Here is a 12,028-nt window from a genome sequence, read left to right on the forward strand (position 1 = left end):
TAGCCAAACCATTATATCGTTCACATCATGAGAAGTCTCTTACCAAGAAATGTTTGTATCTGATATTTCATGGCAAATTGGGAGTCATCTTAGCACTGGGACAGACAGTCTTTATATAAAGATGGTTTGAACAAGCTATCATAACAGCCTGTCACATTGCATGCACCAAAGAGAGGGAATTATATAAATCATATTGACATTGGTATTATTATAGCATCACTGTTTTCTTATCACCCATGGTATTGGCTGGAAGACTTGTCTAGATTGGGGCTTCCTAATGATGGGGAGTTGTATTAAAAGGCTTTTGAAAAAAAAAATTCTTAAAGACTATCAGCATGGGAGGGAATGTTTAGCTGGGATAAATTTAACATTTTGTATATCAAACTCTTGAGATGGTCCATGGGATAAACCCCTAGAAGAACTCCAGGGATTTTTTTTTTTTTTTTTAAGTAAACTTTTTAGGCCATTTGTGATGGAGCTCTGAAGCTGAAATATGAAAGAGGCTACACCTTTGACTTCCAGGCTCGTGTGTTTATGAGCAACAAAGGGCAAGGAATGGAAATCGATATCAAGACGGGGCGAGAGGAGACAGAGAGACAGAGAGACGTAGGAGACAGGGAACAGCTCGTTTCCCAGCACAGACACCAATACACAGGTAGCATTGACACTGTACCTAGAGAGGCTGCCCTCGGCGGCCAGGCCCTGGGAGTCATCGAGGACATTAGGTTCACTGCAGGAGGGGTAGGGAGATGAAGCATTTAGGGAAAGAAAATGCAAAGAAATAAAAGAAAAAGAAAGAAAAAAAAAAAAAAAGGCATGCACTTTTCTGCTTCCAAGAACCAAAAATAAATAAATAAATTTAACAGAACAAGGAAGGAAAAGGAGACAGTCAACCATTTCACCTTGTGCTGGGTTGGTCAAGACATAGGACTCAAGGCAATGGGGAGCGGGGGCCTTTGGGTGGATATGACTCTTAGAGGAGTGATCTATTTATTGGTCAGGAGTTGGGACTTGTGATAAGCTCCGAATGGACACAGGAGCTCTGGAACACACTGTGGAATGAGTCTGTAGAAGACGAAACTATCATTCCTTTGATAACCATTTGGCTGGGTGGCTATGACTTTTCAGCTGTCTTGTTCTATAATGTTTCATTGACCAGAATCCTGCTTCTTTCTTGTGAGTTGTGACCCGATCACACAGAAACCTCTTACCATGAACTGTCACAACCCAACTCTTGGAGCTGATGCCATTAAGAAAAGCAAAGAAAGAACCCAATTGCACCTGCTAATTTTGCAGTGAAAAAGGAAGTGAATGTATAGAAGGAAGACAACCCTGGTATATTCACATGGAACTTGCATTCACCTCCTCACTCCATCCTCTAGTGACTGAATTGTAAATGCCAAAAGAAAAAATCTGTCAGCTTGGTGAAAGAATAGTTAAATAGTTTATTGATTTATTTGGGTGCTGCTGATTTATTGGGGTGATTTGGGGATTTGTGAACAGAAACTATGTCATACATATTTCTCTCTCTTTTCCTTCAGTGACTGGCTCTGAGCTAAGTGTCCACGTGGCACTCAATAAGTAGTTGTTAAAATGGATGGAATTAAACTCTTTAGGAAAGTGGAGTGCCTTCCTCTAGAGAATTGCTGTTCACCTATACTGTAAAAATAGCATCCATCCTCAGAAAGAGGCTTTCTAACAGAGAGAGACATCATTACCTTTGCTAGCCCTCCCAAGCATGACTCAAGACCAAAGGGTTTAGCTATATTATTTTTCTGGATTTCTGGTCTATCCATAATAGAACAAATTTTCTCCCCAGAAATGAGATAACTCCTTAATGAATATGTACAAAGGGAGTTGATGGCCTGGTTATGTCATGTAAATAACCAAAAAGAATCTCTACTTAAAATTCCCTAATTTAAATAAAAACTTTTACATAGACTAATAGTTTTTGTTTATTCTCAATAAAGTTTGCATATTTCTAGAAATTAAAAATAAAACACTATGTACCAGTATTAACTGCTTGTATGACATTACATCTTTTTTGGCTATTTTATAATTTGGCTCTCTTTTTTGGTATATTTTATTTATAAGACTTCCTTATCAAAGATAAATTATCAGTAAGTAAAGCAGTACCTTACAATCTTACAATGATAATAATACTTTTATATTACCAATTTTTATAACTCCATAGTATATAACTAATGCTTTCTTTACAAGTATGTAATTTAGTTATTAATATTTTATCATTTCCCCCATTTTTAAAATATTCTGAACTATTTGGCTATATTTCACAAATTTTACTTCATCTGTACAGTTCAGGAATGATTTGCTAAAGGATTTAGGTACACAGTAATTATTTCTGCATGTAAGTTAAATTTATCTGAGCACAAGAATGTCTCCTGATTGTTCTTATTCTCCATGTATAAGTTATACCACAATAACTCCAGAGGTAATAAGAATAAACAATAAACTAGATAAAAAAATAAGACTGATTCTTTGAAAGAATCCAGTTCCTGAAGTAAAAGTCCTGACTCTGAAATAGATAATGTTTTATTTCTTATGTCAGATCATTTTCTGTATTACCATATAAATGGTAAACTATATGTATAAAGTTTCAAATCTATATTCTTAGAGGTTAGAGAGCACCAAAGAAAATGTTTTAAAGAGTCTAATTATGGAATCATAAAATTCTATAGGTAGAGAAGTTACCTTAAAAACAGATTTTAGCTAACCTCTCATTTCACAGAGGAGAAAACTGTGGGCTCTTATTAAATGACCCGCCCAAGGTCACACATACTGGCTTAAGTCTTTTTTGCTTTGTTAAGCATCACTACCTCCAACTAAATACTGATGACATATCAGAAGTCTAAACTACCAAGTACATCAAGCCAGTCCCATACACTTGCCAGGTACCCATTATTAGCTTAGCTGATAATATATATGAAATACAAGAATGTCATCTGAAAGAAGACCATGAAAGAAGATCATATATCTATTTATAGAAAAGTGTTAAGGAGAAACAATGCTTGGATCAGAAATTGAGATCCCCTCGACTTGCCTGACTTAGAAAATGCTGCAAATTGTTGTGCAAACCCTTGTTGAAAATTTGTTTGAATGGTCTACTTGAAAAAAATGGATTGTTTGCTTCTCTTTAGGCCCTTTTTAGTGTAACAGGAGTGAGTTTTCAGAATTTATACCTTTGCCCCCAGATGTGGAGTGTGACATATCCAGGGCTGTTTACCTTTGGCTGGGTAACATGCCCACCTCAGCCTGAGGTGCAGACGTGCTGGAGATATGGCTGGAGAACCGCCTCCTTCCAATGGTGCTCAGGAGGTAAGCTTCTTGTTCACTTACCACACTGGGCATGCTGACAGAGTCATCTGAAAGCGCCAGAGGAGACAGTGTTAGGGAATTATGATGCTGACCAGCAAACCCAGACCAGCTTCGTACTTGGGTTCCATGCTTGACAAGAATACCACCTTGGGACAATATCTAAAGTTAAATTATCATTCATCCCTTTGTACAGATTCAAAACTAAGACCTTTGGGAGCTTATGAAACATTTTCACTGCTTTTACATAAGCAGAGACTTTAATAGCTGAGCCTTTAGTATCACTGAACATTGTCATTTATGAGAATATGAACATTATGAGGACTTTGAGTTAAAGTGACTAGTTACTTCATTTGGTTGAGGGAAACAGCATCAATAACACATCATGAATGTATCCTTATCTTGAAAAAAAAACCTTCTGCAGCTGAGTTTTTAATCTGCATAAATGGTGAAGGATAGTTCTTCACATCTACACATCTCCCACCCTCAAACAGCTTTCATGAAATAAACGTAAACTTCTTGTCCATTTCTACAAGCAGATTATTTGTAAAAATCAAGGGGCATTGGCAAATTAAAGATTTCAGAAAAGCTGGACTATAACATTTTAAACATTCCAGAAATAGTTCAGTAAGGGACTGTGTTATTGAACAAATCAAGCATGTTTGACTTTCAAACACTACACTCAGGACATTTCAAGACTTTTAGACTGCTGAGGGAAAGACTATTTCAGGTATTTTTTTTTTCTGAAAAATATTTAAAAATCTATAAAGTTCAGAAATAAATGCTTGTTTTAATCTAATTTTAAAATTAGAAGCAGACACTTATTTTCTCCATAGAAACTGAAATTCATGTATTCAAATCCATATGAAAATTAACTTTAGTATAGTATTTGTGACAAGATGACCTCATTCTAAGTGAGCTAATATTGTTTGTCATTGAACAAGAAACATATCTTGACTAACCTAGGATTTTGGTGAACTTTTACTACCACGTCATCTGACATCACTTATTTAAAATATCCTAAGTGGTCACATTTCTAGAGAAGTTTATTTCAAACTCAGAGATGAGTATATAAAGTCCTGAAATTTTTTAATTTGCTACATAACAACTGACTTGAAGTTGATTCTTGTTATAGAATGGTATTGCCTTTTTAGGTGTGTTCACAGAGTAGAGTATAATCAAATATGCCTTAAAAAACATGAAAAAATGTGGTAGGATAGATTGAGCTATTTCTACTAAGACCTTTCTGGGATTCCAGTAATTTTTCCCCCTCTTATTCAAACTCATATATTACTTAACACTTACCCCTTCAATATTTTTTTTTGTGATTATATGCATTGCCTTCCATTCTTTTTTTAAAATTTTATTTATTTTATTGAAGTATAGTTGATTTACAACGTTGTGTCATTCACTCTTTTGTTAGGTGTTCTTTATCAAAAAATGTCTGTTATCTCCTAGAAAACTCTAAGATTTTAGACAGCAGAGAATATATCCTTCTCATACTTCTTGTTCCTCCTCTTGTTCCTGCTAGGTCTTAATACAGGTTTGATTGCTGAATGGAAAATTTGTTTAATTCAAAGGTATTAACACTCTAGCTTTCATACTGTATTTCATAAATTAATATACACCCACATCATATTGTCACTGGGACAGTTGTGATTTTGAGAGCAGAAAGATTAGCAAAAACTTGCATACATGTCAGTGTATTAATGTTGGCCTTTGGTCAGTGCTATCTCTGTTTATGTCTTCTGCACTAAACTTTTCTTCCCTACTTCCTTCCTACTGCCTTCATCATCCTCTAATTCATAAGGTTACCTGCAAAATACATTTAGCTCTATTAAAGAGAGTTTGTTATCATTTACTATCATTTAAAAAAATTTCTGGGAGAGACTATTTCAACCATTAAAGAAAAATAGATATTACTTTAAGTTCTGGACTATTGCTAGGACTTATAATGAATATGTGAACTGCTAATTCTTGTCTCTCTCAATTTGTTTTTTTGGTCAAGATTTCAAGATTTCCCTAATTACAATTTTAGAATTATTTCCACGAGAAATGATTTAGAAACAAATATGTCTGGAAGTTAGGTACAGGACACTATAATTATCACTTTGTTATCTACTTAACCCTGAAACTAAATCTGGAAATATTACTGACACGTGCTTTGACAAAGTGGTTACTTCTTTCCCTCTCCTACACTTCCAACCATAGTAGGGTATTAAAGAACTTTCATTCATCTTAATTAATTAAAATTCTAATCTTAACGCTAATTTACTTCTGAGTGGGGCTCTTTGTTGTTGTTTGGTACAGAAGGGCTCTGAGTAAAGGTCTAGATTTTGTTTTCTTAAGGCATAGACTGCACACTTTACAGGTTATATCAGAGTATCTTTAAAACACAACTGGAAAATAATCGACACAATTAAACTACATTAAATGACAGTGGTATTTAATGAAACTTTTAAAAACTATTATGCATATTTCCCTAGTTTTGTAACACCTAATCTTTAGAAGCTCCTGGGCTGCCTCAGTGACTGGGGACACTTAAATTGGGTTGCATGCCCTCAAGACAGTCCGCTGGGTTTACGTTCTAGACAACATTGCCAACTATTTTTTTCTGAGTTGTGAGCATATGCTTTGCTCATTTTTCTCTGCAGTCAGGTCACGTGAGTGCTGTTTTTAAAAGAAACATTTTGGCTCTGCCACATGGCACATGGGCTCAGTTCCCTGACCAGGGATGGCACCCTCCTTGCCCCTACATTGGAAGTGCAAAGTCTTAACCACTGGACCACCGGGGAAGTCCCATGTTACCTAAGTGCTGATTGATCTTCTAAACAAGATTGGCCAGGAAAAAGGAGAATAAATGCTCCCCTTAGTTCCTTAACCACACTTTAAATGGGTTAGTGGAAAGGTTGAATGCATAAACTCAAAGAAAATTTAGGGGTCATTAAAGATTTACTTTTTGCCTAAAATACTACCAAATGACCATGGATATCAAGGAATTTATAGAAAAGCAGGCATAAGAAATAAGGGGATCGGTCGCAATTCCATTTTAACTCCTCTTTGTAAAAATGACCAGGGGATCAGAACTGCAAAGGATCAGAAAGGCAGAAATCCACCCAAGTCCTCATTTGCATGGCCAAGCTGTGTCACACATGAGCCCCACCACCTCCCCACCCCAGATGCTGCAGGTGACCTACTTTCCTCATCCTCCTCATCAGTTCGACTCAAGGTGTCCTGGGAAGCCTGCTGGGACGGCTCACTGTCCTGCTCCCAGACAGTGCCAGTGCCGGTGTTGGAGCGGGACATGGTGGCCAGGCTCAGGCGGTAGGCAGACGTGGAAGTGCCCACGGTGCTGATGGACGTCTTTCCTTGGTAAGCTAGTGAGGTTGAGACCAAAGAAAATCCAGAGTGAGGATCTTTTTTGGATGGGGTGGAGGGGGGTGTAGTATGTAGCATGTGGGATTTTAGTTCCCTGACCAGGGATTGAACCTGTGCCCATGCATTGGAAGCCAGGAGTCTTAACCATTGGACCACCAGGGAAGTCCCAGGTGCTTGGAAGAAAATAAATGCTAGCTTCAAACTCTTCCTTCACATCTTGTATTTTTTAAAAGAAAGGTCATTTAAATAGTATGTCCCAGACAGATGACCTTTAGGACAAAGGGCTTCTCTGGTGGCTCAGACGGTAAAGAGTCTGCCAGCAATGTGGGAGACCCAGGGTTCGATCCCTGGGTTGGGAAGATCGCCTGGAGAAGGAAATGGCAATCCACTCCAGCATTCTTGCCTGGGAAATCCCATGGATGGAGAAGCCTGGTGGGCTACAGTCCATAGGGTCACAAAGAGTCAGTCATGACTGAGCGACTTTCACATGCATACATAGCAAACAGAATTGAAAATGTTAAAACAAAAAAAAAAGAGTCAGCCACTGATGTAATTGAATAGTTTTCTTGCAGGAGCATAACATCTCTAACAATAAAAAATGCTTTGATGTTGCAGCCTGTCTCATTGTTTTCCAGTTTCATTTTCCAAGGCTGGCTGAATGCAGATTCATTTTGAGCTGAATTATAGATATCAACTTGATCAATTTCACTGAGAAATGTACCTTATACCTGACACAAGCACACAGAAGTAATAGACATCCTGTCTGAAAGGAACCGCGCAAAATCAGAATATATAATTAATACTGTGTTCTTATTCCCCTTTTCTGGAGATTACAATAAAACACTCCCTTGATTCTTTGTCATATTATTTCATTATAAAGCAGAACATTTGAATGGTCCTGTGCAGATTTCACCAAGATTGTATTTGAAAAAATTTTTTTTTTTAATTTTTGGTCTTTAATACATCGCCAACAATAGGTTTTAGAGACAAGAAGCCAAATGTATAAGAATATTCTACTTATAGGTGATGACTGCCCTCTAATGGCAGAAAATGATTTATTTTCCTTCCTTAGTAACCCGAAGTTAATACAATTACAAAAGTAAACAATGCATTCCCAAAGAAAATCTTTCTTTCTTTCTTTTTTTTTTATTAGTTGGAGGCTAATCACTTCACATCATTTCAGTGGGTTTTGACATACATTGACATGAATCAGCCATGGATCTACACGTATTCCCCATCCCGATCCCCGCTCCCACCTCCCTCTCCACCCGATTCCTCTCGGTCCTCCCAGTGCACCAGGCTGGAGCACTTGTCTCATGCATCCCACCTGGGCTGGCGATCTGTTTCACCATAGATAGTATACATGCTGTTCTTTTGAAATATCCCACCCTCATATTCTCCCACAGAGTTCAAAAGTCTGTTCTGTATTTCTGTGTCTCTTTTTCTGTTTTGCATATAGGGTTATCATTACCATCTTTCTAAATTCCATATATATGTGTTAGTATGCTGTAATGTTATTTATCTTTTCTGGCTTACTTCACTCTGTATAAGGGGCTCCAGCTTCATCCATCTCATTAGGACTGGTTCAAATGAATTCTTTTTAATGGCTGAGTAATATTCCATGGTGTATATGTACCACAGCTTCCTTATTCATTCATCTGCTGATGGGCATCTAGGTTGCTTCCATGTCCTGGCTATTATAAACAGTGCTGCAATGAACATTGGGGTGCATGTGTCTCTTTCAGATCTGGTTTCCTCAGTGTGTATGCCCAGAAGTGGGATTGCTGGGTCATATGGCAGTTCTATTTCCAGTTTTTTAAGAAATCTCCACACTGTTTTCCATAGCAGCTGTACTAGTTTGCATTCCCACCAACAGTGTAAGAGGGTTCCCTTTTCTCCACACCCTCTCCAGCATTTATTGCTTGTAGACTTTTGGATAGCAGCCATCCTGACTGGAGTGTAATGGTACCTCATTGTGGTTTTGATTTGCATTTCTCTAATAATGAGTGATGTTGAGCATCTTTTCATGTGTTTGTCAGCCATCTGTATGTCTTCTTTGGAGAAATGTCTGTTTAGTTCTTTGGCCCATTTTTTGATTGGGTCATTTATTTTTCTGGAATTGAGCTTCAGGAGTTGCTTGTATATTTTTGAGATTAATCCTTTGTCTGTTTCTTCATTTGCTATTATTTTCTCCCAGTCTGAGGGCTGTCTTTTCACCTTACTTATAGTTTCCTTTGTAGTGCAAAAGCTTTTAAGTTTCATTAGGTCCCATTTGTTTAGTTTTGCTTTTATTTCCAATATTCTGGGAGGTGGGTCATAGAGGATCTTGCTGTGATTTATGTCGGAGAGTGTTTTGCCTATGTTCTCCTCTAGGAGTTTTATAGTTTCTGGTCTTACATTTAGATCTTTAATCCATTTTGAGTTTATTTTTGTGTATGGTGTTAGAAAGTGTTCTAGTTTCATTCTTTTACAAGTGGTTGACCAGTTTTCCCAGCACCACTTGTTAAAGAGGTTGTCTTTTTTCCATTGTATATCCTTGCCTCCTTTGTCAAAGATAAGGTGTCCATAGGTTCGTGGATTTATCTCTGGGCTTTCTATTCTGTTCCATTGATTTATATTTCTGTCTTTGTGCCAGTACCATACTGTCTTGATGACTGTGGCTTTGTAGTAGAGTCTGAAGTCAGGCAGGTTGATTTCTCCAGTTCCATTCTTCTTTCTCAAGATTACTTTGGCTATTCGAGGTTTTCTGTATTTCCATACATTGTGAAATTCTTTGGTCTAGTTCTGTGACGAATACCGTTGGTAGCTTGATAGGGATTGCATTGAATCTATAGATTGCTTTGGGTAGAATAGCCATTTTGACAATATTGATTCTTCCAATCCATGAACACGGTATGTTTCTCCATCTGTTTGTGTCCTCTTTGATTTCTTTCATCAGTGTTTTATAGTTTTCTATGTATAGGTCTTTTGTTTCTTTAGGTAGATATACTCCTAAGTATTTTATTCTTTTTGTTGCAATGGTGAATGGTATTGTTTCCTTAATTTCTCTTTCTGTTTTCTCATTGTTAGTGTATAGGAATGCAAGGGATTTCTGTGTGTTAATTTTATATCCTGCAACTTTACTATATTCATTGATTAGCTCTAGTAATTTTCTGGTAGAGTCTTTAGGGTTTTCTATGTAGAGGATCATGTCATCTGCAAACAGTGAGAGTTTCACTTCTTCTTTTCCTATCTAGATTCCTTTTACTTCTTTTTCTGCTCTGATTGCTGTGGCCAAAACTTCCAACACTATGTTGAATAGTAGTGGTGAGAGTGGGCACCCTTGTCTTGTTCCTGATTTCAGGGGAAATGCTTTCAATTTGTCACCATTGAGGGTGATGCTTGCTGTGGGTTTGTCATATATAGCTTTTATTATGTTGAGGTATGTTCCTTCTATTCCTGCTTTTTGGAGAGTTTTAATCATAAATGAGTGTTGAATTTTGTCAAAGGCTTTTTCTGCATCTATTGAGATAATCATATGGTTTTTATCTTTCAATTTGTTAATGTGATGTATTACATTGATTGATTTGCGGATATTAAAGAATCCTTGCATTCCTGGGATAAAGCCCACTTGGTCATGGTGTATGATTTTTTTTAATATGTTGTTGGATTCTGTTTGCTAGAATTTTGTTAAGGATTTTTGCATCTATGTTCATCAGTGATATTGGCCTGTAGTTTTCTTTTTTGGTGGCATCTTTGTCTGGTTTTGGAATTAGGGTGATGGTGGCCTCATAGAATGAGTTTGGAAGCTTACCTTCCTCTGCAATTTTCTGGAAGAGTTTGAGTAAGATAGGTGTTAGCTCTTCTCTAAATTTTTGGTAGAATTCAGCTGTGAAGCCATCTGGTCCTGGGCTTTTGTTTGCTGGAAGATTTTTGATTACAGTTTCGATTTCCTTGCTTGTGATGGGTCTGTTAAGATCTTCTATTTCTTCCTGGTTCAGTTTTGGAAAGTTATACTTTTCTAAGAATTTGTCCATTTCATCCAAGTTGTCCATTTTATTGGCATAGAGCTGCTGGTAGTAGTCTCTTATGATCCTTTGTATTTCAGTGTTGTCTGTTGTGATCTCTCCATTTTCATTTCTAATTTTGTTAATTTGGTTCTTTTCTCTTTGTTTCTTAATGAGTCTTGCTAATGGTTTGTCAATTTTGTGTATTTTTTCAAAAAACCAGCTTTTAGCTTTGTTGATTTTTGCTATGGTCTCTTTAGTTTCTTTTGCATTTATTTCTGCCCTGATTTTTAAGATTTCTTTCCTTCTGCTAACCCTGGGGTTCTTCATTTCTTCCTTCTCTAATTGCTTTAGGTGTAGAGTTAGGTTATTTATTTGGTTTTTTTCTTGTTTCTTGATGTAAGCCTGTAATGCTATGAACCTTCCCCTTAGCACTGCTTTTACAGTGTCCCATAGGCTTTGGGTTGTTGTGTTTTCATTTTCATTCATTTCTATACATATTTTGATTTCTTTTTTGATTTCTTCTATGATTTGTTGGTTATTCAGAAGCGTGTTATTTAGCCTCCATGTGTTTGAATTTTTAACAATTTTTTTTCCTGTAATTGAGATCTAATCTTACTGCACTGTGGTCAGAAAAGATGACTGGAATGATTTCAATTTTTTTGAATTTTCCAAGACCAGATTTATGGCCCAGGATGTGATCTATTCTGGAGAAGGTTCCGTGTGCACTTGAGAAAAAGGTGAAGTTGATTGTTTTGGGGTGAAATGTCCTATAGATATCAATTAGGTCTAGCTGGTCCATTGTGTCATTTAAGGTTTGTGTTTCTTTGTTAATTTTCTGTTTAGTTGATCTATCCATAGTTGTGAGTGGGGTATTAAAGTCTCCCACTATTATTGTGTTACTATTAATTTCCTCTTTCATACTCGTTAGTGTTTGCCGTACATATTGCGGTGCTCCTATGTTGGGTGCATATATATTTATAATTGTTATATCTTCTTCTTGGATTGATCCTTTGATCATTATGTAGTGTCCTTCTTTGTCTCTTTTCACAGCCTTTATTTGAAAGTCTATTTTATCTGATATGAGTATTGCGACTCCTGCTTTCTTTTGGTCTCCGTTTGCATGAAATATTTTTTCCAGCCCTTCACTTTTAGTCTGTATGTGTCTCTTGTTTTGAGGTGGGTCTTGTAGACAGCATATATAGGGGTCTTGTTTTTGTATCCATTCAGCCAGTCTTTGTCTTTTGGTTGGGGCATTCAACCCATTTACATTTAGGGTAATTATTGATAGGTGTGGTCCCGTTGCCATTTACTTTGTTGTTTTGGGTTCA

At 36.9% G+C, this 12,028-nt stretch overlaps 1 protein-coding gene across 2 annotated transcripts in view; it reads right to left on the minus strand.

Moving 5' to 3' along the window:
- Positions 1-12,028, minus strand: part of UNC80 (unc-80 homolog, NALCN channel complex subunit) — a 226,726-nt gene that overhangs the window by 9,893 nt on the left and 204,805 nt on the right. The window contains exons 59-61 of one of the 2 annotated variants that reach the window (XM_061147928.1): positions 6,531-6,710; positions 3,245-3,383; positions 674-730 (exon numbers count right to left, since the gene is read on the minus strand). In XM_061147928.1, the coding sequence (XP_061003911.1) occupies positions 674-730; positions 3,245-3,383; positions 6,531-6,710 (376 nt within the window). The remainder of the gene's footprint in view (positions 1-673; positions 731-3,244; positions 3,384-6,530; positions 6,711-12,028) is intronic. The other variant, XM_061147929.1, reaches the window with a different exon arrangement.

The sequence above is a fragment of the Dama dama genome, chromosome 8, assembly GCF_033118175.1.
Source record: "Dama dama isolate Ldn47 chromosome 8, ASM3311817v1, whole genome shotgun sequence".
NCBI lineage: Eukaryota > Metazoa > Chordata > Mammalia > Artiodactyla > Cervidae > Dama > Dama dama.